The following is a 27118-nucleotide window of genomic DNA, read 5'->3' on the forward strand; positions in this document are numbered from 1 at the left end:
GTTTAAAAGGTGCTTCGATATGATATGATAGGAGCATAACAATGAATTAATTGAGGTATTCTTATATAAGAAAAATTTTATATTTCATATTTTAAAAAGATGAAGGTTAAAAAAAAAAGGCACACGAGAATTATTTGATTAAAAATGATGAAATAATTATCAAATTATGAATCTAATTTTTCTCATATTTTTTCTTGAAAAGTAACTTATTTGACATAAATGTTTTTTTTTTTTTTTTACCATTTTAAGTATTTATATGTAAGTTTTAAAAGAAATGGTTATTTTTATAAAAAAATAATAAGGATGTTTTTGTCCAAATGAGGCCAAAAAATGGTATGATTAATTTCAACCTTTTAAAAAATAGGATTAATTTAACTCATTCTATTTAAGGTTTGAGTTAAATACACCTAATCCTCATTAATTTGAATTTTCATTAAAAACTTTTTTTATATACTTTGGGTTAAAAGGGAGGTAAATAAAATTATTCAACAAAAAATGTAAGAGATATTTTTTACGAAATTAAAATTTCAAACTAATGAAATCTACGAGTATTTAATCCAAACCTTAGGAAAGGTGAACAAAATTAACCCTTCAAATAAGTAAAATTTGAATAAAACAAAATCGGTTTTAATATTAGATAACTAAAAGAAAAGGTTAGCTCTTCCAAGTAAGCAGGGGCAGATCCGATGCATGGCCTAGGGTATATCCACTTGAATTATTTTTTTTTAATATGATGAGCACTATGATGTAGAGGCCAAATCAAATTTTTCTTGTATCAAGAAAAGAATAAGCCAAAAGTAGAAATGCATGAAAATGAAGCTGCCTTATTGTCAAATATTAGTAAGTAAGCAATCTCATTCAAGCATTAAATAAATTTGGGTCCTCCACGGATCAAGACATGTGATTTGCCCCATTACACTCGATCATTTTTCGGAAATACCATTCATATTATGGACTCGTATGATTTTTAATACCATCTTTTAGTAATTTGCATCAACAAGATTGGGAAAAGTCATTTGCTATTTATTTATGGTTGATTACTTGTACAAAATTTCCCAACTGTTTGGTGTAGATGAGTTTGAAGAAAAGGTCAATTTGGAATAAGACTGGGCGTGTTGTTCATTAACAAATTTGTGAAAAATGGTCGGCCTCGAAGAGTGTTGTCCACGGCCAAAGGTCAACAAATCATGTCTCCCCCAGTAGAATCTAAATCAACTCTTTATTTGAATGGATCCTCATAAAGGCTTGGAATGTTAGATTAAACAATGGATATTAATGGTAAGGAAAGCAAATTATGGGTGCAATTAAGGTAGATTCAGATTCTTAGGGTCTATATGATAGTTGTTTTCCAAAACAATTAAAAATAATAATTTTTTAGAATAATTTTGAAGATTGTTCTTTGACTTTTTGTAGAACAAAAGTCAGGAAACATAAAATGTTTTTAACCTATTTTTAATATGTTTTAAAAATAATTTTTATGTCTAGTATGTTATTTTTAATTATTTTACATGTTTATATGATTATTTTTTAAAATAGCTCTTAAAAAATAAGTGAAAAAAATGAAAAACAACTAAAAAAATGTTATATAAAAACATCATATTTTTTGTTTTTAAGCATGAAAAATAGAAAATAATTTTTTATTATCAAACATGTTTTTTGAATTTTTTGTTTTGGAAAACTAAAAACCATTTTTGAAAACAATTACTAAACAGACCCATAGTCATTTTCAACTCAATTTAAGAATAAATCATAAATCTAATTTAACTAGATTTGTAAATTGTATTATCCTCTAGCTTAATCCAAACCTTTTTGTTTTTCCCAAATTTGGGTTAAAATTAGGTTTTGAATTAGAAAAAAAAATGTATGAATTAACGGGTTAATTATGTTAAATCTCAAGTCAAATTCTACTAAGAAAAATAGTGTATATTATATTAAAACCAAAAGAAAAGTTTGGCCATAAAAGTTTATATCTCATTATATGCAAGAATAAATTAAATATATTAGTTTTATTAATATCATATTCATAAATATAATGTAACAATTTAGTATAAAATAATTTTTTAAATTTTAATAGATAAAAAATTAATCTACTTATCTTTACATAAGATAAATTATTTGAATATTTAATTATATATACATAAATAATTATCTAATTACAATTATTAAATACTCAAGACGAGTTCAAATTATCCATTGTTCCAATGTTTCAACCTAAGCTTCACTTGAATTCAATTGATTCCAAATTGTAGGCACTTCACACACAAAAAAAAAGTTGTTTATGATTTAATAATCCGAGAGTGTTGGATTAGGGGAAATAAATGATTTTATCAAAATTTCAAAATATAGACACATGAAAATTTTGAAACATTTTAAAAATATCTTATTTTATTTATAAAATGTAAAAATATAGATCAGTCTTATCATCTTAAAAATCACATTTAATTTTTTTAAAAAATTAAAATAATAAAAAATTATTTTCAAAACAAAAATCTAAAAATCTTGTAATTTATGTATGAGTTACCATCATGATTTTAAAAACCCAAAAACCAAAAATATATACAAACCATACTTTAAAAATCCTTCAAATTTTAGGTCAAAAATGTAAAGGCTGAACATGATGTGTTACATACCCCACAAGCTGCCGCCTCATTCTAGCAGCCGATCCAACCACCAAACAAAAGGGTCCATCTCCTATTCTATCCAAATCCAAAATAATGTAGACGCAGGCTCACAACTTAATATGTTGCAACAGATGCGATGCACCCAGTAAATATACCCTATAGTCTATTATACACTTATGCTCAACCGACACGTATTATGGACTTGATGATCGATCAATTAATTGGCGGCGACGGTGGAGGGAAAAATGGCCTCTCATAAGCTGAATGGAAGTCATCCCATGCATGGTGACTTTGGCGTAAGTTGGGAGGAGTATACAAACGTCAGAATGGCATGAGATCGAGTCGCCCAGCTGCGACCAAAGAGTAAGAAATAGTGCGTGGAAGCTTCATGCTATGACCATTTTTTTCTTTACCCAACTCTCAGGTCAGATGTCTCATCAATTTTTGCCTTCATTTGGCCGTCGGTTAGGAAGATGAAAAACAAAGAGACAAACAGAACTGATGTATTTTCTTTTACTTTGTTGTTTGGTTTGTTGTAAGGTAGGTTGCATGTTTGAGAAAAATAAATGTTATGGACCAAAATAGATAGTATCTATACGAAAAGATATAAAAATCGATTGATAAACATTGTATTGTTAGTTAAATATTTGAGGGGTTAAAGAAAGGGAAAATTTTATTATATGTATAATATATTGTTTCAAAATATGATGTCGTTGTGCCTCAAAAAGGCTACTAGATGATTGAACCATTCAATTAGTTTGTTGGGTCAACGGAGCTGTATCTATTAGAGGCCTTTAATGAGTTGGAAAATACGTATCCTGAAACGCTGCAGAGAAGAAGGGTTTGATCCATATTTTCAAGTAATTTGTGGACCGAGTTTTCATAGCTCACAACAGCCATAAAATTGGCTCATATTATTTTAGAGGAACTGGGTCAAAACCCAAAACCTTAGATAGAACCTTCACTTTGGGACAGGTTTCATAGACTTTAGTGCCCGAGTCTGAGGAGCATTGAAGACTTGAATATCATCGCTCAACTGTTGCAGGTGTCTACATAATCTTCATCATTTTTTTCGGATTTTCTTCTTCATCTCCCTTGAACATGGCTGCTGGAGATGGAGTTTCTCGCTCTTTGCAGGAAACGCCCTCTTGGGCTCTGGCGACTGTTTGCTTCATCTTCATCTCCCTCTCTATTTTTATTGAACACTTGATCCATCTCCTTGCCAACGTACGTATGTGAAACATATACAACAAATTCAGGATTGAACCGGGCAACGACAGTATATATGGTTACTAATCAGATAATTTTATGTTTCTTCTTTGTTTTTTTCCTTTCTTACGATGATTATACTTGCACCCGAATGGCGGGCAGTGGCTCCGGCGGCATAAAAAGACTGCCTTGTTAGAGGCTGTGGAGAAGCTCAAATCAGGTGGGTGTGAACAATTTTTGCAGACTTAGATTAGGATGTGGTTAGAAATTTGGAACCAACTTTGAGGAAGAAATGACTTCTATTTGCCGGCGTGGGTTCTTTTCCTGAAGAAAAACAAAAATGAAGTTGATTCAGTTGAGCAATGATGTTCTCCAAGCAAGCTGTAGAATCAGCTCCAGTGGGCATTAGAAGTCATGCCTTCTGCAAATTGCTTCCAATGTTGTCTTAACAGGCCATGAAAACAAGGCTTGGACTCAGTTCTTTTTTCTTTTGTTTGTTGTCTGGTGCAGTGCTTATGCTCTTGGGGTTCATGTCCCTAATATTAGCAGTAACCCAAAAGTTTATTTCCAAAATATGCATACCCAATAACGCGGCATACACCATGCTCCCATGTCGAAAAATCATAAAAATCAAAACCACAAAGGCTCTAGGACATATGCAGATTTGGACCCACACATTTCAAAACTGGTTATCCTCAGAAAGTAGTGTGTCTCAAGAAAGAAGATCGGCAGCCCAAAGCAGTGAATCTTCTGATTATTGCAGTTCCAAGGTGTGTATATATAATAATAGTTGTTTGTAATTCAATTTCCCAGTGGTAACTGGTAAGAGACACAGAGAGGTAATTAATTTAGTATTTTATTTGCAGGATATGACTTCTCTTATATCACCAGAAGGGATGAATCAGCTCAGTATCTTCATCTTTGTCTTAGCAGTTATGCAGATTGTATACAGTGTTCTCACAATGGCTTTAGGAAGGGCCAAGGTAAGATAAAAAAAAAAAATTACATGGCTTGTTTTCATCTTCATGCATTTTTCTGGTTGTTAATTTCCAACTAAATTTATTATTGTAACTCTGTGATGTGATGGATGATGGATTACTACTGCAATATTCTAGCATAAAAGAGGAAAAGAAGCCTCCAATAGGGTATTATGATAAATCCCATTCCAACAAATCTAGGTTTAAAAATGTAAAGTTCAGCTAGCTACTAAACATTTGGCTGAATTCCCAGCTCATAAAATTGAAGTCCCATCATCTCAAAAAAAATTTAGATTTTTTAGCATTTGGAGAGATTTTTGACCTTTTTCAAGTGGGCTCAACGGTATCAGAAGCAACCAATGGGTGTTCAATTTCATGAAGTATAGATTGCCAGAAACACTCCACATTGATTTTTTCCTTTGTTTCCCACCTTACATAAACTCCCCCAAGAGAACGCTGCCTAATGCCTTACATGATTGGGTTTTAAGTCAACCCATTTTGTTAAAGTCATGGGGAAGGTATCTTCATTGCATTCTTCTTCCATCACATGTTCAGTTTGAAGTCAAATTATATTGGAAATGAGCTCATTGGTATACTTTTTTCTTTTTTCTTTTTTCCTATGCGTGTGTTCACAGATGAGGAGATGGAAAGCTTGGGAGAAAGAAACTCAAACGATAGAGTACCAGGCTGCTAATGGTAGAATTCTATTTATGTTGCTTAGATTAATAAATATAAAGCTAGATATGGATTATGCCTGTTTTGAACGACCAGCAGTGGTGGAATGGGTCCACTTCAACAGTCTCCTCCTCTGTGATTCTTAATTGTTTTCATTTCTCTGGTACTAGCCTGACTTCAAGTCTGTATCTTAACCCTTCAGAAGCACTCTAAGTCTCATCTAGAAGTTCACAGCACCCACGATTCAGGCATAGACCACTTGACCCTTGCTCAAGGGGCTTTGAAAATTCATAAACATCCATTCTTTGTGTTTTTCTTTGACTGAGTATCCATCTTCATTTCAAATATGGGATGGAGAGGATCCTGAATTGTTGGGCACACTTTTTTGACTTAGGGATTGGTTTTGAATCTTTAATTATCGAAGAATATATAAAATTTGAATCTGTCCTCATCTTATTAAAAAAAAAAAAAAAAAAGCAAGTATAATTGATTAGCTAATTCATAAGACTTTAGTGTTGTAATTATTTTCGTTCTTTCATTTTTCATGTCACCGTCGCATGAAGATCCTAATCGGTTTAGATATACAAGACAAACGACGTTTGGGCGTAGGCACATGACTAATTGCACTGAAACACCACTTCATTTATGGACGGTGAGTTTTTTTTTCCTCGTTTGGTACATTAATTTTGTTTTTATTCTTTATTTTTTGTGAATGAAAATGATTTCAGTGATTCCATTTCTAGTATTTGAAATAACCTAAAAATTCAATATTGGAATGATTATTTGTTCTCATTCTAATATTTGGTAATAATAGGAATGAGAATGAAAAAGAAATAAATTGATAATAATATCCTTACATATGGTTTAAAATAAAATTTTTATTTTTATTAAAAAAAATAAGTTTAAGAGTTTTTTTTATTACTAAATAATAAAACAAAAAAATAGTCTTGTTATGGGATGAAAAGACATCGGGCTTAATGAATGAAATTTAAGTACAAAATAATAATTTTATATTTTTTTTATGGGATAAATGAATCAAAATACCATCTATTTACTATGAAGTGACACTTCACTTATAAGTAGAATTTGATTTCTACCAAAATCATATTTTTTATTTCATTCTTATCTTCATAAAATTTATCCAAACATGAGAACGAAGAAGGGAATGAATGAAATGTTTATTCTCACTTTTCATTCCTACGTACCAAACACCCCTTAATTCATAGACACTACAGCCTTAATTCTTTGTATTTTATATTCAAATTTTGATGTCTAGTTGCCATGTTGCAGAAATGTTTCTTCAGGCAATTCTTCCATTCTGTGGCAAAGGTTGACTACCTCACTCTTCGCCATGGCTTCATTGCGGTTGGTATCTGATTCCTGAGTTTTGAGTATGATTTTTTCATGCTTAGAGCAAGTTACATTCAGATTTGTGATGGTACTAGAGCCTAGAGGGGAGAGAATACGGCCAAATTTTCAAAATGTTAATGTGGATTTGGCAAATTTTGTAGGCCCATCTGTCAATAAATAACAAGACTTTCAATTTCCAGAAGTACATACAACGGTCCTTGGAGGATGATTTCAAGGTTGTAGTAGGCATCAGGTATGTACATATGGATATGCTTATTTACATATATGCCATAATTCAGTTTGCCATCAGAAAGCTGACCAATCTAGGCCTTCCAAGGCCAGAAACCTTCATATATCACGTGTTTCAAATCCATCTCGGGCCCTAAAATCAGCCCAAATAAAAGATGGGTCTGAATGAGCTTGCTACAAAGATGTCACCCAATTCAAGAATTACTGTGGGGGCCCAACCCAAAATGGCCATTCTTGGGCCACATTGTGGTGGGTCCTTACAACTTTCTAAGCTTTGATGTATACTCCTAGTTACTAATTTTTTATTTTTTGCTACATGTACAGCCCTGTGATGTGGTTTATAGTTGTAATCTTCATCCTCCTTGACGTTCATGGTGAGTATGCATGAATGATCCAAATAACATTTCTCCCTTTTCAAGCATTATTTTCTTTAGTTACTCAACAGTGGAATCAACTGATCAAACAGGTTGGCATGCATACTTGTCACTTTCATTTCTCCCACTACTTGTAAGTATGAAAGAATCAAGGACGGTTTGAGGACTCTCTCTTCTGCAATTAATAGAGTTCCTATATTTTTTTTACATGCAGCAGTGCATGTCCTTATTTTACAGGCTGTACTATATGCAGATAGTGCTAGTTCTTGGAACCAAACTTGAAGTGATTGTTGCAAGAATGGCTCTGAAACTCAAAGATAAGAACAGTACAATCAAAGGAACGCCTCTGGTTCAGCCCAATGACGACCTCTTCTGGTTCAGTCACCCCAAGTTTGTCTTGACCCTTCTACATTTGACCCTATTTATGGTAATTAATACCTATGAACACCCTTTTTTTGGTCTTGGTAATTAGTAGTGTCAAATTGATCAGTAATGGTTCCTTTCTTTCTTTTTTCAGAATGCATTTGAGCTTGCTTTCTTTGTTTGGGTCACGGTATGTCCTTTTCTTTTCCTTCCTCCCTTTATTTCAACTTGCGAGCTTTAAAATCAAGGTGGTACATAGCATATATACCCCATAACAAAGCTGATATTTTCTGTTTGCTCTTTTACTTTCCCCAGTTGACATTTGGGTTAAAGTCTTGTTACCATGAAAGGATAGAGACCATCATCATTAGGGTGGTTCTAGCGTAAGTGTCACTGCTGTTCCTTCCTTTCTGTTTTCAACTTTTTTTAGGGTGAAGCCACATTTCCTTACTTGATGATTTTTTTCACTGAGAAAACACAACTTTTTGAACGTTCACTTTTGTAGGGTGACAGTTCAAGTCCTTTGCAGTTACATCACCCTTCCTCTCTATGCTCTTGTAACACAGGTATGTACCTCTCTCTCCCACTCTCTCTCTCTCTCTCTCTCTATATATATATATATATATATACAAATTTTAAGAGTGCATACACATGAGAATCTCTCACACACAATAATGAGCGCATGGCTGTTTTTGTTGTACAGATGGGTACAAATTTTAAGAGTGCCGTGCTAGAAGAGCAAACAGCTAATGTCATAAGGCAATGGCATGCCACAGTGAAGCAAAAGAGGAAAAAACAAAAAGATCATTCACAGTCTCTTCACGATTATTCAACTACTACATGGGGCAGTAGCAGAACCAGTCCCCATGATCTCTCTCCTCATCGTCGATCACCAAACTTCAGTACTGAAATCACAGCTATTGGCACTGAAAGCGAAATCATACCAGACCATCAACAAGAAATAGTTGTCCAAGATGAACATACCCCAGCTGATCATACAGTTTCATCCATTGCAGTACAAATAGAAATGCCAGAGATTTCTATATCCCGAACTTAAGTTTTATGGAGAAGATGATATTCTTATAACTGCATGATATCTCTTGTTTTGTATACTTGTGATTTGAAAGTTGTTTTCAAAGTAAATTTTTTTTATACTCTCAATTGGCCCCATCATCTTGAAGAATATTACTATTTCATTTTATAGAGAAAGATGGTCCATCATTATTAGGGAAATAAGTAAGTTCTGTTCAGTTGATTTTTGAGTAAAAAAATGAACCAAACCACTATGATCGGTTTTATATGCTATGGAAAGTGAATCCATCAAATTTGGAGTGAAAAACCGAATCAAATCAAGCCATTTAAAGTCGATTTGATTTCATAGATCAGTTTCAACTAAACTTAATGGTCTTTTTCTAATTCTCAATTCAGTCGTAGATTTGTGTTTATTTTGAACCCAAAGCCCGTTAATTTGAGTTTATATTAAGCTTTTAAATTTAATTTGATTTTAAAATTAATTAAAATTAACTTAGATTTGATGTTAAAAAAATATTAATTGCAATTAAAATTAATTTGAACATAATATAAAAACAATAAATTACTTTAATAGAATCTAGTATTAAAAAACTTATCAAATATCAAATAATTATATATAAGTTATAAAATATTAGTTTAGTTCGATTTTTATCGATTATGAGAAAAGAAAATAGAAGAATGAATAAAAAAGGTAGGTTTTCAAAATTATTAAATCGAATCTACCTTTTTTATTTTGAAAATCGAATCAATATGATTGATTTGGATTGATTTGGATCGGTTTATCAGATTTTACGATGTTATTTACACCCATGGTGATTATGTTGTTTCATCCATGATTCATGATTGTAGATGGGTATTCTCTAAACTGTAACTCATACGGCCCAATGAAAGAAAAAGTTCTTGTCAAACTGAGCCTTCCACCTTAGGCCCTAGTTGGCCTAGAGAAAGGCCATCAAGCAAAAGTCATTATCCACTGGCCCAGCCCATCAACATCCTGTTAATCTCCCATCACCTAATTGTCTGGTCAAGGGGACCCCATCTTTCACAAACCATAAATGACTTCAATTTTTACAAATCTAAACCCTCTAATCTCAAAAACAAATAAAAATCAAGCCCTTCCCAAGAACGTGCCTCCTAACCCCCGAACTAGAGCCGATCAGAAATCACGGAAGAAGAGCAAAAACGACACGGCCACGCCAGAAAGTTGGGACCGTATACGATTAATGGGTCTAATAATTGGATTTTGGAGTGATAGAAGACACAAAATTAAGTTAGTTGTGGGAAGGAACATGTTAGGAGGGAAAACCCTAAACATGGGACAAGGACAAAGACCATTGCCCATTTGGTGACATTTAAAGGGCAGACCCACATTGCTTTGAGATGAGGCCCAGGGTAGAACAAACACAACAAACAATATCGTTATGGAATCAAAGTAAATAGGACAAAGCAAGAGTTATGGTGGGAGGCCCACATCTCTGAAATTATCAAAGACATGTCGACCCATTAATGTATTAGTAGTTAGGGCTCAAATATTCAGCCAAAATTTTTCTATCAAATGGGTAGATATTTCTTATGAAAAAAAATATGGGCTTTGTGGGATTTGAGACAATTAGCCCAGTGGGCCACAAAAATTATGAATTATCATCAACTGCATTCACAACTTGCACCCTCAAATAAAATAAATAAATACTGTCACAGTGGTTCCACTTACTAATTCAGACCCCTTTACATTTTGGTTGATTGTTTATAAAGCCAAGCTTTACACTCATGTGTCACTTTTTGTCGTTGATCATGTTTATATTTTTCCAATTAATTAATGGTCTGAAATTATATATCACTTGAATAGTTGTTTGACCTTTTTTTCCTTTTCAACGATGAAGAAAACAAGCTTTAAGGTGATATTTGTTTTTTTGACTGAAAAGAAAAAGTCATTATAATCAAATCGAATCTATTAGCTTTTTCTATTCAGTCAAAAAAATCACCTAAAAAAATTAATTTTATTATCAAATCATAAAAGCTTAGTGAAATATTCTTACTATGAAGGTATATCTTTTAACTGGGATCCGATACATAAGTTCATGTGTAAAATCTTAAAATAAATAATAAATTAATATCTAATACTTATTAATTTTTTTATTAATCACATCAAATAATTGATCTTAAAGTTAATCAATTCAAATAATGAACCTTTTCCATTTTAAATTAGTTTGAATGGGGTACTTGCAATTTTTTTTTTTTTTTTTTTTTTTTTCTCTTGGAGGTGAAAGCCTACATCCTACGGTTCCCTGAAGGTGATTCAGTGTCAAAATATGTTTCTGAGAAGACTTTTAAGACAAAAAATCATTCTTACCAAACAAATATTCATTTTTGTGGATATGTCTTCGAGGTGACGAATAAAAATTTGATTGTAGTGAGTGAACATTACCCTAGTGGCAGTTCTATGAGATCACTCAATGAGGGTGGCAGATGGCCCAGAAATATTGTGGTGGGTCTATTATTTGATTATGATGTTATAATCACCTTTTGAAACTTGCTCAAGATATTAAATTAATCGAAGAAAAAAAAAATGGAAAAGAAAAAAAAATAAAATTTCCCCACTTGATTCTCTCCCTCCAAACAATGGTCACATGAAGAGAGATGGAAGCTTGTCTGGATTATAGGCATCTATTTTTATGAATTGTTTGGGGGCAAACACAGAACACATTATCTTTGTAGGTTGGAGGTAGCTAATAGGGGGACACAAAACAAGCTCTTCGAAGCAACCTTGATGGAGATGGCTTCTGTTGCAATGCCATTATCATCCAACACTCAACACCCATCACTTCACCTTTAATTTGCTGCTACTATGTACCCCTTGTTTAGCTTCTCTCTCTCACCTCATCCCTCAACTTGCATGCCCCCATGCACACACATTCACTTAATTTCTATCCTAAAAATATAAACTTAAATTAAAAAAAAAAAAAAAGAGGTAAAAAAGTTGGGTGAGATGAAATGAGACATGAAAGGGTGGATGAATGGATGGGAATGGTTTTGGTTTCTGATAATATGTGAAGTACAGTACAATATGTGTTAGCCGAAGGAATTTCATTTCACATCCATGTGTAGCCAAGATTCCAAAGAACACTCAATTGAAATGTGTACTTAATTCAATAATTTATTTTTATTTTTTATTTTTGGTTGGTTTTGGGAGTTTTATGAATGAAGTTGGAAAAAGAGAATGCAAAATTTGGAGTAGTTGATAACTTGATTGGACAGAAGTGTAATAGAGGAGCAGTTTGATTGGATCCATTGGGGTCCCTAGTCTGGGTGTCTGGATTATCATAATTCAGGGATAATGGAGGCTCCAAAGATCCAATCTTAGACCCCAAACCAAAGAATGTCTCATCTTTAATTATGGTTTTAAGGTTAGTATTATCCATATAAAATCATGACCAAGCAGACCCTTATAACTTTCTTGTCTGTGACTTCACCTTTGTTTAAAAAGCACTAGGGTTGTGTGATGCCCCCAATTGCAAGTTTGTAATGATGGGGATACCATTTGTCCCCCTCCCCACCTCAAAATGGACCCACTTAGGACTGATAGCTGAGGGATGGGGCTCTCCACATTTTGCAAGCTGCTGCTTAAACCAAACCAAACCCATGCTTGGGTTTCTGGTCTTTTCTTGTCTTCCATTCCATCTTCCTTTAATTCTCTTTTGTTTGTGTTAGTAGTGGTATGTAAGCTTTGTTTTCTACCAACTTTGATGTTGATTCTGCTTCATTTCTTTGAGATCTTATGTATCTTTTTAAGCAAAACACAGTACTGGTGATGGACAGGTGAAATCTAGCACAAATCATTACACTTAACTCCTTTCTTTTTGTCCTAAGTCCATGCACTACTATATATTGAGAAGTTTTTGCTTATAATTAAATGTGGAGTGGAGTAGTCGGATGGTATTCAACAAGTGTTCAGTGTTGATTTTGTATTCACGTACTCCAAAAGAGTAGATCAGACAGATTAATGTCGGTTAACATGTCAATTACACATTTGAAATTTTCAACAGACAGATGAGATGGATGGAAAATGACAATCAACTAAGTTTAAGAAGGCAAATCATTTTCATAGAAGGAATAGTAGTAGAAGTAGTAGTAGTGGTGGTGAGACTTCAACAAAATCAGGCGGCCAAGATGGAGGCCAAGTGGAGGGAGCAAAATTATTCCTAGTAAGGAAGGGGATTTGTATGAATAAGAAGGGGGGTGGGGGGGAGAGGGGGGGTTTTAAGGGTGGGGGAGGAGGAGACATGGACATATGATAAAAGGGTACGATGAATGCGGGCGATAAGGAAAAAGAAAGAGAAAGAAAGGGAAGTGGGTAAGCAAACAAAATGGAATGGTCCACCAGACAAACACAAACTGATAAAAGAAGAGGGGGAGGAGGGAAAACACAGTGAGTGGTGTGTGTTGTGTTTGTCAAACAGTGAGTGATATGCAGCAGAAAAAGTAGCCGGCATGAGTCTCGAGGGGCCTTTCCTTTTGATACCAACTGCTCAAAGCTCCCTCCCATCTCTCTCACTTCTCCCTCACTCACTGTGCCACCGTCTCATCCCATCCTCCCCCGCCCCAAACTACATACATATATCTATACATATGACACTTATAAGCTTGTGTATGACTTTATTAAAGCGATCACTCAATTATTTTTTGGAGACAAAGCTTGGTGTGACATCTCAGTATCAGTATCATGGTGTAACCTAGCTTTCCTTTGATATATAAAGAAGATTTTCATCCTCACCCACATTTTGGAGCGCGTGCAAGCTAATCAACCTATAATCACCACCACTTGGAAAATATATACGAGAAATGAGGGTGGTGGTGGTCATCGGTCATCCATGGGTTGAGATTCTCAAGGTACAGGGCCTGGTTTTGGGGCCACTTGTGCCCATATATGCAGCTGCAAGTGACAAAATCTGACTGGGATTCACCAACTTGTCCCAAATAATGAGGTTAGGGATCACTCTATATTCATAAACTGGTTGGTTTTGATCATCCAAAACCAACCCAAGTAGCAATGGGCAAGCATGTTATCAACATATTGGATTTGGTTGGGAGTTTTGGACTCAGCTTGGACCCATCTAAAACGTGATCATTCCCCCCTCTCCCCTCCCTTAATCACCCCCTCTCTCCATTTCAGGACCATTATGGGGATTCATGGTCTCATTATTTTTGCCTGAAATTATTCCAAGTTAATGAACAACTACTTGAGAGGCTGTCAGTATGCAGTAACTTCACTGAGATTTTGAGTCCTCCACAGTCCACCCTCAATAATAATCTGATCAGAAACCTCCATTTTTCTTTTACTTGTAGTACTAGCACCGCCCCTTCTTAATGCATTTTCATTCACTGCATAATTCACTCTAGTACACGGAAGTTGCATGAATGGAATCTAAGCACTGACAGGCTGACAGCCATGTATGTGATGTCCATTTCTTGATTTGTTTCTGAAAATTTTTCTTCCACGTTCTTATGTTTGCTGCGATTTCTCAGGGGTGATACCTCTCCTCACCACACAGCATGTAGCCTCTATTCTAGTCTACAACCATTTTCGACAAGCAATTAATGACTCATCTTAATGGCTGTCTATTTGCATAATTTGGAGTGATGGAGCTTCTTCATCTGTCATATTCAGTGATTAAAATCATTTAACTTTGAAGTGGATGATTTCCTTCTTTTGAAAAACAGCTTTTGACAACTTTACGGGTATGTTTGGTATCTATTTTTGAAAATAATTTAAAAAAATAATTTTTTATAACAATTTTTGAAATTTATTCTTTAATTTTTTTATAATAAAATTTAAAAATTTAAAATGTTTAACTTATTTTTAAATATGTTTTAAAAAATAATTTGCATATCTAGTATTTTATTTTTAATCATTTTACATGTTCATATAATTATTTTTTAAAACAACCATCATAAAACAACTAAAATATGTTTTTTCTAAAAACACACTATTTTATGTTTTTAAGTACAAAAAAACACTTTTTGGTCTTTAAACTATTTTTTATATTTTTTGTTTTGGAGAATAGAAAACTGTTTTAAAAAATAGTTCTCAAACAAGTCCTAAGGGTTTATTTGACAATTGTTTTAAAAAATAATTTTCTATTCTTTAGAACCAAAAAACAAGAAAACATCTTGGAAACTATTTTTTGTTTTTTGTTCTTAAAAACAAAAAATAAGTATTTTTGGATAACACATCTTTTAATTGTTTTGTGTTATTTTCACTTATTTTTTAGTATTGTTTTAAGAAATAATTATACAAACACGTAAAATGATTAAAAATAAAATATTAAATATAAAAATTATTTTTAAAACATATTCAAAAATATTAAAAACAAGTTAAAAACATTTCAGATTTCAAATAAATTTTTGTTCTACAAAACCTCATAAAACAATTTTCAAAAACCATTTTTCAGAATTGTTTTAGAAAACAGTTGCCAAACAAGACTTAATATTTTGTAAAATAAAAGTTTGTTTAAGAGCTAAAATGTTTTTAATATGTTTTTTATATTTTTAAGATATATTTTAAAAATAACTTTTATATATGGTATTTTATTTTTATATTTTTATATATGTTTTAAAAATAATTTTTCTGTACAATATTTAGTTTTTAACTGTATAATTATTTTTAATATAATATTTTTTAAAAATAAGTAAAAATAATGAAATATAATTAAAAAAAATATTTTCTGACAACACTGTGTTTTCAAAAGTATTTTTCTATTTCTATTTTCTGAAAAACCATTTTAAAAAACAGTTGTGACCAGCTATTCTCTATTATCACTCCAACACATAAATTCATAGGAAGCAAAGCAGGAATGCCTTCCATTAATACAGTGTTTTTCCTCATTTCTCACGAAGTACTCCCTCCCTGCCTCCATTGATGAAGGAAGTCCCATATGAAAACATGGAGTTAGATAGCCGACCGTCGCGGCCTGTTTGGCGGTTAGGAATTGAAGAAGAGTAAATGGGTGGGGGATGTGGGCACTGGGAAGTGGGAGTGAAACTAAAAAGAGTCGACAAAATTCCAAATACAAATATACAAAAACAAAACCTGCTTTGCAGTTTGCACCCTTCTTGTACAATCCGCATCTCCATAAAACAAATATATATACAAAAGAAAAAAAAATCAAAAGACAAAGTTGGCCCTCCCTTTCCAATTTGTTCCCCCCATGGACCATCTCAACTTTATTACAAAATTGAATGACTTTTCAGTAATTGTCCATCACTCATCCAACTACAATTTTACATGCCCAATCCAAAACTTTTCTTAAATCATCCAACTAAATATATAGATTTTAAATTTTGTGGATAGAAATTGACGTTAAGAGTGTGTTTGACAATACTTTTAGAAAATATTTTTAATTTTTTAAAAATAATAAAAAAATTTAAGCGTTTAAATAGAATTTTGGATCAAAATGACCTATTTGACCACAAAAATATACCTCTTTTAAAATTAATATTCAATGTGACATCTTTCTCATCACTTAATTGCCGAGATCATCGTCCCACGAAAATGAAGCCTTAATAATTAAGGCTTCAATAAAAAAATAAAGTCTAAATTATCAATTAAGAGTTGGGTTAAAAAAGAAAGCATCAATTTTTTTTATGTTTTATTTTTTAGCTAACGTGTCAACTGATAATTGAAATTTTAGGTTAAAAAATGAAATTGTAATTGATAATTGAGGTTTTATTTTTTTAACTAAAATTTTAATTGACAATTGAGACTTCAACTTAAATTTTTTTAAAGATATGACTCTTATATGATAATAAGAGGATCATTTTAAATATAAGTTTGATAAAATAATTAAATTTATTTTTTTCCTATAAAAGCACTGTTTTGATCTAAAGTTCGTTGAAATGGTTAAAAACACTTCTAAAATCAACACTAAACGTATAATGCATTTGGTATTGTTCTAAAAAAACGTTTTTTATAATTCTAATATTTAAAAAAATTTATTTTTTAAAATCACTACCAAACATAACCGTAATGGTTGCAATGCCCTTTCCCATTTTCAACCAAGCATTTTTTGCATTAACCATAATGGGCCGCACCCGGTAGGGGAGGCCCAAGCAAGTTGGAAAGGGATGGAGTGAAAATTCATTGGAAGCATGGGCTTTTAATCATTTAATGGCATGCCTCTCATTTACTATTGGTGGGGGGTATGTCATTAATTCCTAATCCTCCAATTAATCTCATTTAATCCTTCCTTAATTCATTTCCCAATTTGCTGACTTTCTAAATATTGGAGCGGAAAGGAAGTTAAAAAGGTGGATTAAATTTAAATAAAATAAAATGAAAAAGGGAAAATATGTTGGTGGAAATAGGGAAAATGGAAGGGGGAGTAGGGAGGGAGGGAAACAGCTTTATTTGAATGCTCGTGCGCTTCCAAGGCAGGCCGCAACCGCACAATGCCGCAATCAAACGAATAAAGCAAACAAGCAGTGGCATTTGTTGTAATTTACAGCGAACTGTCAGGTCAATTGGAGTCGAGACTCCCAAGGCGTGAGATACAGAGAGAGAGAGAGAGAGAGAGGGGAATGTATGTGGTGGGTCCACCTCAGCAGCGCCAAAGGCGCAGGCCACCCATTGCATCACTTTCTACCTTCACACCCTCCACGCGCTCCACCTTCGAATCAAATCTACCTTCCCTTTAGTTACTGATTTTTTTTAACGTCTGCTTTGTATCAGAGCGTTTTTGAAAAACTTGTTAAGATTAAAGAGAAAAGAAGGGTTTAAGCAGAGAAGGAGACGAGGGGGGAGTGGGGAAAGAGGAGAGAAGGAATGACGAGACAAGAGATGTAAAAGAGAGAGAGAGAGAAGGGTGGGGGGGAGGTGGGCTGAGTCACTGAGTCCTAACAACTAACACGCCCACGATAGTTGCTGCCAAACTCTGGGGGTCCAATTACATTGACAACTCTCCCTTCCCCTCTCTCTCTGCTCTCTGTCTCTCGTCTCTCTTTACTCTCTCCTCTCTATCTCTTACAATTTATTTTTTTTTCTTTTTCTCTTTTATTAATGCACCTCTCTGCCACTGTCTCCTCTGATCCTCCATTTACCCATTTCCATTCATTGAAAACGGGATTATGTTAAGGTGATTAAAATTGAAAAGTTTTCCTCTTTTTGCAAGTTGTAAACGGCAAAATTGGGCGGCTTTGTATGAAGTGGTTGTTAACTTGTTTTGTTTGGGAGATGGGAAAATTGAGAAGAAGGGAGGGGGGAAAAAAGGAAGGAAAGGAAAAAAGGAAAAGGGAGATGGGGTTGATGTTGCATTGAATGAAAACCCCCCTTTTGTCTGGGTGGAGGGGCCTGAGAGGCAACAGTGAAAAATATTACTAATAAAAAGAAAAAGATAAAAGGAAAGGAAGGGAAAGCAAAGGAAGGGATGAGGGTGGGGGTGGGGGAGTGTGGGTTCTGTACTGTCTTAGCCTGTCCCCCCCACCCAACACACATATACACTATCTCTCTCTCTTATACTCTCTAAGAGTCTAAGTCCAAAAAGCCATTACCACATTGGCTTTTTTTGCCTTTTGTTTCTGTGCTTCCTATGCAATTGTCTATGTCTGCTGCTGCTTCTGCTCCCCCGTCTCAGTACTGCAAATGGGGGAGGAATCATACTTTGATTTTCTTCTTATTTTTTGATACCCTTTCTTTTCCTATCATCTTTTAGCCTTCTGGGTATCCCTCCAAACATGACTTTCTTCCTCTTTTCTATTAATTTCCCCCTCCCACACTTATATATCTCTTTCTTCCCATGATTTGACCTTCATTTCCATTTTCTCTATGGTTTTTGCTTTCTAGGTGCCCTTGATAGCCACTTGATTGCTCTCATCACTCATCCCCCACTCCTTTTTTGTTTGTTTTTTGCTATTTTGTTGGTGGGTTCGTTGGTTGGCTGTACTTCTGTTGAGCCATACTTGGAACCATACTGGGTTTCATGGAAATTGATCTGAACCATGCAGTGACTGAGGTGGAGAAGCATGCTTTCTGTAATGGGGATTGTGATAAGGCCAGTTGTGTTTGTTGCTTGTCTTCTTCATCTTCTTCTTCTTCTGCGTCTAACTCCTCTGCTTCTCCTGACTCTTCTTCAATCTATTTGGAGCTTTGGCATGTTTGTGCTGGCCGTCTCACCTCCCTCCCCAAGAAAGGGAATGTGGTTGTTTATTTCCCACAAGGTCACTTGGAACAAGCTGCCTCGTCCTCTCCTTTTCCACCCATGGACATTTCTACCTTTGATCTCCCACCCCAGATCTTCTGCAGGGTTGTGAATGTTCAACTTCTCGTGAGTACTGGGCCTTTTCCTTTTTGATCGAAATGCTTGTGTTTTTTCTTCCTACTAAATTCCCCCATTTTTACCTCCCCCACCTCTTCCTTTGTGGTCCATAATTGAATTTGCTTTTGAAACAGGATAATAAGGAGAATTAATTTGATTTTGATGCTTTTATTCTCTTGAAACAGGCTAATAAGGAGAATGATGAGGTCTATACACAGGTCACTTTGCTTCCTCAACCAGAGGTACGATTTCCCATTTGACAATTTGACCGTTTGGCTTTGTTCATCTTGGTTTTGAGCAACTTCTGGCTGTGTATGCTTACAAAAATTGTACCTTGTGTTTGTGTGCTGGGGGAAGGGATGTCCTTGGTTTATTCAAAGCTAACTTTTAGTCTTCTTTTTGGTTTGGGTTGAATTTCATTGTTAGAATATTTTTTAATCCGAGAGGCAGCCCATATTCATCTCCAGAAGATAACACTTCTGGGTAATTGTGTAGTTGGCAGGCATAAATTTAGAGGGCAAAGAGCTTGAAGGACTAGGGGTAGATGAGGAGGGGGGTGGAGGATCACCAACAAAATCAACCCCCCACATGTTTTGCAAAACTCTTACAGCTTCGGACACTAGCACCCATGGTGGATTCTCTGTTCCTCGTAGAGCTGCTGAAGACTGTTTCCCACCATTGGTTTGATTTTCTTGCTTTCTTTTTCCCCTGTTCTTAGGTAGATAAGTTATTAGCTTTAATTGTAGTTTCTCATACACTTGGTGGCATTTCCTCTATTACAGGACTACAAACAGCAAAGACCCTCTCAAGAGCTTGTGGCTAAGGACCTACATGGAGTTGAGTGGAGATTCCGGCATATTTATAGAGGTAACTTTGTTAGAATTCTGCAGTGCTGTTCAATTGTTTGAAAAAAAAAAAATGGAAGAACATAATATTTAATTTTACAGGTCAGCCAAGGCGACATCTGCTTACTACAGGTTGGAGTATTTTTGTAAGCCAAAAGAATCTTGTTTCAGGGGATGCAGTGCTCTTTTTGAGGTATAAATGTTTAATAACAATTTGAAAGGGGTGTTTGGGCACCACTTGGTGATGAAATTGTCCCATTCTGTTCCCATAAGAGTTGAAACCACAAATCCATCCTTTTCTCTTTTTTTTACTCAAACTGATTTGTTAAGCTACTCAAAAATAGGTAGTACCAGGAATGGACTTGTCATCACAAAAGAATGGTAATTAAAAAGAAAAACTGAAAACTCTTTCTGTCCTAAAATCCTAGAAATGATCTTGGGATGATAAAAAATACACTCATTTCAATTGCTACTAGGGAAGAAAAGTAATTTCAAATCCTATACTTAGCAAAATTGGAGCTCTCTAATTTTCTATGATATTTGTAGAGGTGAAGGTGGAGAGCTGCGATTGGGAATTAGGAGGGCTGTTCGACCAAGAAATGGTCTTCCTGATTCAATCATTGGTAACCAGAATTCATATCCCAACGTTCTTTCCCTGGCAGCTAATGCAGTAGCCACCAAGAGCATGTTCCACGTTTTTTACAGCCCAAGGTATTAATGGCCTCCATCTGCTTTCTTCATTAATGGAATGAATTGCATAGGAATACTTTGAGTTGCAATCTTATAATACTAAATTCCTATTGATCAAAATGACTAAAAATGCTCTCAAGTAGCTGTTGTAAATGAAACCAATAAAAAATATGACTATAGTTGGTAAATCAACTAAAATTAGTATCAAGTAAACAACTAAGCATCCACCTTTTTCACATACACCTTTGTCATATACTTGCAGCCAACTCCAAATGGTTAGTGATGATGACTTGCATGGGAAGTTATAGGCATGATGATACCTTTTTGACTTAATTAGTATTGGTATTAGTGGGTTTTTAAAGCCTTTAGCTTATTGGAGGTTTTCTTCTAATGAAATGAGCTCTGTTTTACAAAGAGAAGACAGACCTCAATATGGTTTGTAGGTCCAATTTTAACTTACCTTGGGGAGGAAAAATAAAGAAAACTGAAAAGAAAAAAGGAACAGTGATGTAGCACAGCATTCAAAGTTGCTGAGTGTAATCAAAGAACGGGGAGTCAGAACTAAGACTTTTAAGGGTTTAAGGAAGGGAAGATGGAACTGTGGTTTACAAATTGAATAAGGGTTGAAAAGACTTTTAAAGTGGTTTATGGGATGAATTTTTCAGAATAGCTTGCTGGAATTTTTGAACAGGAAGGGACTTTAGGGATTTCACTGTTAAGATGGTGGGGTTAAAAGTGAAGTTAGGGCTTATGGAAGTACAGGTTTATGAATAAAATTAGATTAAGGGAGGGCTGGCTGTGTTTTAATGGTGTTTGCAGAAATAAATAAAGAAAAATAAAGAAGAAGAAAAGGAGCAGAAGACAAGAGGGATAGATCTCACTAAGGCTTTCCGAGAGTCCCACCTAAAAAGGAAAATGATAAGTCTCACCAGTAGAAGCTTCAAAAATATGTTTTAGACCTAAAGGAAAAAAGTAAGAGTGACCATTAAAAAGTGCAAAATCTGAAGAGAAGTCTAATTCATTGAATTGTTATTTTCACATTTCTTGCTTTTGTAGAAGTACAGTTAGCAAAACCTCTAACCTAAAAATTAGAAAATTTTAAACTAAGAAACTTTTAATAGAAACTCTAAATAGATGCTTAGGAAAGAACAACCAGAATTTCTCTGAACATGCTTATGGAAACAAAGCGTAGAATATATGCAAAATATATTTTATATATTTTTTTATGGGTAAAAAGGAGAATATTGTAAAAGAGAAATGCCAAAAGAGTATCCCAAAGTACACAGGAAGTATACAAAGATTGTCTATAGGCGCCACAAAAAAAACAGAGAAGGACAACAAAAAACAACCCCCCCAACCCAGACCCAACCAGTCCACAAAGTCTACAGTGGAATGAGGACTTGAAGTTATAAACAACTTAGACCACACCCAAAAATTACAAAGAAAAGAAAGTTTTTAAGCCCTTGAACTGAATGCCCCTTCTTTTCATTCTTTTTCCTCCCTGCAAAGTAAAAGCTACATGTGCACTGACACCAAAACATTGCCAAGATGATAGCACCCATCATTTGGGGTGAAAGTGAGTTTTCTTCTAATTTAGGATCACAAAACTAAGGGGGTATGTCTTAAATCAAACCGACCTTGCAGATATTGTCTCTAGTCATGGTCAATGACTTGACATAGAATATAGAAAACTAATATTCTTGGCTGTGTTTTCTCTCATTACTTGGGCTGCTGTGAGAATTGAAAACCAAAATGGAGAATAGATAATAATTTGACTGTTGATGTTCCTTTGAGGGTTAGCTATCGATGAGAGAGAGAGAGAGAGAGTAGGAACATGAACATAAGGGGGCATGTCTTAAATCAAAAGTAGTTCGTAGATATTGCCTCTAGTCATATCAAAAGTAGTTTGTAGATATCTCCTCTAGTCATATCAAAAGTAGTTTGCAGATACCGCCTTTAGTCATAATTGTTGACTTTTGACTTGGCATGGAATATAAACAAATAGAATTCTTGGCTATGTTCTCTCATTACTTAGGCCGCTGTGAGAATTAAAAACCAAAATGGAGAATAGATAATAATTTGACTCTAGAAATTCCTTTTGAGGGTATCACCACTTCTGCATTTCATTTCATTAGGATATTCATAAGATCACCTATCAAAAAAAAAAAAAGAAACGATATTCATAAGATCTCTTAAGTGTTGTCATACTTTGACGAATGAATATTGAGAGCTTTTATAGGATCTGTTGTGGTTTCTAAATAGGGTTCTTTGATCCTATTGAACTATACATTATTTTAGGTAAGAAACATGAACAATTCTAGCTGTTTGGAAATGGTTGATATTTTCCTTTCTAGGGTCTTAAAGTTTTTAACAAACAAACACACTTGAATATGTTGCAAGATGGTAACCAAGTTAACAAATTCTTCCTGAAAATGTTGCCTGAGATTCACAATCTACAAAACGTTGAAGTTTTCTTGTTAGCCTTGCATCAATTACCAAATCTTTGGTGTTAAATAAAATGTTAAAAAAAAATTAATTTGATTTTGGAAGAACCCTTCCAGAAGTCAAGTTAGAAATAGAAGGGTCGTATGCTTAATATAACTTTAGCTATTTAATTTGACATAATTTATTATATGCACTTGTTTTGACTCCTTTTACCACTAGTGTATGCCAAGGCAATATAACATGCCAGGTTGTTGGGTGGTGTATGGTTGTAGTATTGCATGGCTTACTTGGACTTGGTTACTCATTGTTATAATTATTTAGGAATTTTAATATTTTACAGGACCTCACATGTTATATAGTTTAGCGGGTTTCGGTTTATTGAGCTTTAGTAATTTTAGGTCTCTGTAAGGGATTATGTGGATAAGTAACAAGGAAAGACTGGAATATTGAATGATCTTTAAGAAAGATTCTTAATCCCAGGTTAAACTGCATTCTACCATAAGACCAAATTTTTTCTCTGGCTTACCTAAAAACATTGTGAATATTGAGAGCCAAATTAACCAAGCCAGAAAACTATTAATGACTAAGTTGTTCATCAATTATAGCATTGTAGACCATAAGTCTGTTTGACACAACACAGTAATGAGCTCCCTTATAGGCCTTTCTGCATTGAACCAATCATCATGTATCTATACAGAAGTCCATTACACCAACCTTTTACATTTCTCTGGTCCCAAATGTTCTGGCACTTTTTATATGTTATGAGGGTGGTAGCTTTTATGCAGATTGTACTGGACATTAATGAACTTGTTGTCACTTGTTCTTGGAAGTTTTGTTCGCATGCTTGGTCAAACCTGTATTGTAGATAATAATATTTTGTAGCTTGTTCATAAATGCTGAAATGCAGGGCAAGTCATGCAGAGTTCGTCATTCCCTACCAAAAGTATGTGAAAAGCATCACAAATCCAATATCTATCGGGACAAGATTCAAAATGAGATACGACATGGATGATTCACCAGAAAGAAGGTCTCATATAATTTGATTATTTAACAAGATTGAGACATTTTTTTCCATAATGATGATTTTCTTCTGAGAATTAAATCGAGTTTGTGCTCACTTGCAGGTCTAGTGGTGTAGTAACTGGAATTGGTGACTTGGATCCATATAGATGGCCCAACTCAAAATGGAGATGCTTGATGGTGCGCTTTGTTCTTTCACTTTAGATGATCTGAACTTCTGTATCATAATGATCTTTAACTTCTTGCAATCAGGTTTCACTAGGATGATCCTGTTTTCCATTTTTCTTGATGTATACCATCCCTGCTTATCTGCTGCATGTTTCATCTTCCATGAGTTTTTACATATCGATATATCACTCCTCTTTCTTCCATTATGTTAGCAGAGTATATCTTTTTCCCCAGAATAATGGTTGTGCATGTTTCCTTTGTATATATATTCCTGAATAGCCTTGACGTTGTGGCTGATCAACCTTTTCAAAATGAAGATTGAAAACCTTAAACTCTCATAACCATAATTATTCCCTGAATACAACAACACAAGTTGATTGATAAACATCAAGCTCATTTTTATGAAGCCAACTAATCAATGAACCCCTTTCACATCTAGTTTTTTAATCTCACAATCTTTGTGCTTTTCCTTCCTTAATTCACTTTCTGTCTAGGATCCACTCTTGATGTAATGAATGTTTTGAGCACTCAGATGAAAGCATTTTGTGGGAGATTTCCTCTTGCTGGACTGCATGTGTTGGCATTCTACCCATTGCATTCAACACTATCTATGCATAATTCTTTTTTTTCTTTTTTTCTTTTTTTTTTTGTGCCCCTTTATTTTCATGTTTAATAAATTGCTGAAAAAAGTTGTCTTACATGACAATGTCTTGGTATCTTCTTGATATGAACCCTCTGTCATCACATCCAACAGGTCAGATGGGATGATGATATTGTTAGTGATCCTCAAGAACGAGTTTCTCCATGGGAAATTGATCCTTCTGTTTCTCTCCCACCCTTGAGCATCCAGTCTTCCCCAAGGCTGAAGAAACTGCGGACCAGTCTGCAGGCAACCCCACCCAACAACCCTATCAATGGTACAGATTTTTATAGCAAAGTTAGCATACCACTCACAGTCTTTAATTTTGAGTAGTTCTAAATTTCAAACTTTCTTGCAGGAGGGGGTGGGTTTTTGGACTTTGAGGAGTCTGTAAGATCCTCTAAGGTCTTGCAAGGTCAAGAAAATGTAGGTTTTGTATCACCCCTCTATGGATGTGATAAGGTAAACCGTTCGCTGGATTTTGAGATGCAAAATCCAAGCCTCGCTTCAACTGGAATAGAAAAGGCTAATTTTTGCGAGTTTATGAGGGCTCCGCCCACCACTTACACAGGCTTTTTGGAATCTGATAGATTCCCAAAGGTCTTGCAAGGTCAAGAAATAGGCCCTTTGAGATCCCTGGCTGGAAAATCTGATTTCAATCTTGGTTCTTGGGGGAAACCCAATCTTGGTTGCAACTTATTCAATATGTATCAGAAACCAAAGCCCAATTTCTACCCACTAGCTTCAGAAGGCATCAGAAACATGTATTTTCCTTACAATGACATCTACAAAGGTGGCCAAGATCCCGTAATGCTTTCTTATGCAAGTAATTTCCCAAGAGAAAACGTTCCATTCAATCCATCTTCTATCCGGAGTGGGGTTATCGGCACTGAAGTTAGAAAGCTAAACATACCAAATGAACCGAAGCCTCCGGAAAATATATCTGCTCCTCCCAATTTAGAGACCAATCTGAAACATCAGAAAGATGACACTTTTAGTGGAACTGCAGCTGGCTGTAAACTGTTCGGGTTTTCCTTGACTGGAGAAACTCCTCCAAACTCACAAAATTCTGGTAAGAGGAGTTGTACTAAGGTAAGCTGTAATAAGAGCATAGTTGGGTTCCAATTTGCTTCTCTTGATTTCTTGTCCCATTGACATTACATAAATTGAGTGAAGGTTCACAAGCAAGGCAACTTAGTGGGACGAGCCATTGATCTCTCAAGACTGAATGGTTATGGTGACCTGTTTAGTGAACTAGAGCGTTTGTTTGGTATGGAAGGCCTTTTACGAGATCCTGACAAAGGTTGGCAGATCTTGTATACTGATAGTGAGAATGACATGATGGTTGTTGGGGATGATCCATGGCAGTAAGTGTCTTATGCCTTGCTCTGTTTTCTGTTCATTGCATTTGTCGTTTTATTGGTTGTATCAATGATCTGGCATGCAACTCAAGCACCTTTATTTTTCATATTATTTTTGGCACCAGAGAAAACCTGCTCAATTGAATTTTAACTTGATAGGTACATTTGTGTTGCTATGTGAATAAAAGTAACCTGTTTCTTTCAAGTCAACAGTAATATAATGTATAACAAAATTCATAAGAAAAACCAAGAAAAAGAGGAGGTAGCTGCTTATAACTTACTGCCACCAACCCCAAACTTTTTCTTATATTAATGCCTTAGTGTGATGATATGGAATGTGCTGAGTGTTCTCATATTTGTTTCTTGTTGGACAGTGAATTCTGTAACGTCGTCTCCAAGATTCATATATACACCCAAGAAGAAGTGGAGAAGATGACCATTGGGATTATCAGTGATGATACACAAAGTTGCTTGGAAGAAGCTCCAGTGATACTGGATGTGTCCAAGTCTTCGTCGGTGGGCCAGCCAGATAGTTCTCCAACAGTGATTAGAATCTGAAACTCCAGAGTGTCTAGTATTATGTTTGCCTTGTTGGTATGCACAAACATATTTACTTAATCTTTATTCAGATTACTAAGTTTGGCAGCTGTCTTTCTGAATAGAACATATTGACAAACTGTAATTGTTTGGAAGTTGTTAAGATAGTGTGACATGGTCTTAGAAACCTAAATAAAAAGCTTGAGTGTCCATTGGATTGCTGAAAGGCTGCGGGCAAGATAGAAGATCTTGCGC

At 34.7% G+C, this 27118-nt stretch overlaps 2 protein-coding genes across 3 annotated transcripts; both read left to right on the top strand.

Annotated features, from left to right (window-relative positions):
• Positions 1-3430: 3430 nt before the first annotated feature.
• On the top strand, positions 3431-9073 carry LOC100233064 (MLO-like protein 3). Its single transcript, XM_002282162.4, has 15 exons — positions 3431-3848; positions 3993-4050; positions 4341-4600; positions 4697-4813; positions 5443-5503; positions 6046-6134; positions 6773-6847; positions 6994-7085; positions 7406-7455; positions 7548-7588; positions 7709-7882; positions 7973-8008; positions 8134-8201; positions 8324-8384; positions 8522-9073. Exons 1-15 carry the CDS (start codon positions 3723-3725, stop codon positions 8873-8875), a joined length of 1662 nt encoding a protein of 553 aa, XP_002282198.1. The 5' UTR covers positions 3431-3722; the 3' UTR covers positions 8876-9073.
• An 8542-nt stretch (positions 9074-17615) lies between these two features.
• Positions 17616-27089, top strand: LOC100243320 (auxin response factor 4). Of its 2 annotated transcripts, XM_002284983.5 has the most exons (12): positions 17616-19166; positions 19343-19399; positions 19653-19838; positions 19940-20024; positions 20105-20195; positions 20549-20713; positions 24045-24164; positions 24262-24337; positions 25080-25242; positions 25324-26057; positions 26142-26332; positions 26701-27089. In XM_002284983.5, exons 1-12 carry the CDS (start codon positions 18822-18824, stop codon positions 26882-26884), a joined length of 2397 nt encoding a protein of 798 aa, XP_002285019.2. In that variant the 5' UTR covers positions 17616-18821; the 3' UTR covers positions 26885-27089. The 2 variants fall into 2 exon arrangements, with proteins under 2 accessions (XP_002285019.2, XP_059593409.1); XM_059737426.1 differs by lacking the exon at positions 26701-27089 and having other exon boundaries at positions 25324-26037; positions 26142-26304.
• The last annotated feature ends 29 nt before the right edge of the window (positions 27090-27118 follow it).

This window comes from Vitis vinifera, chromosome 6 (genome assembly GCF_030704535.1).
Source record: "Vitis vinifera cultivar Pinot Noir 40024 chromosome 6, ASM3070453v1".
Classification (NCBI taxonomy): Eukaryota; Viridiplantae; Streptophyta; class Magnoliopsida; order Vitales; family Vitaceae; genus Vitis; species Vitis vinifera.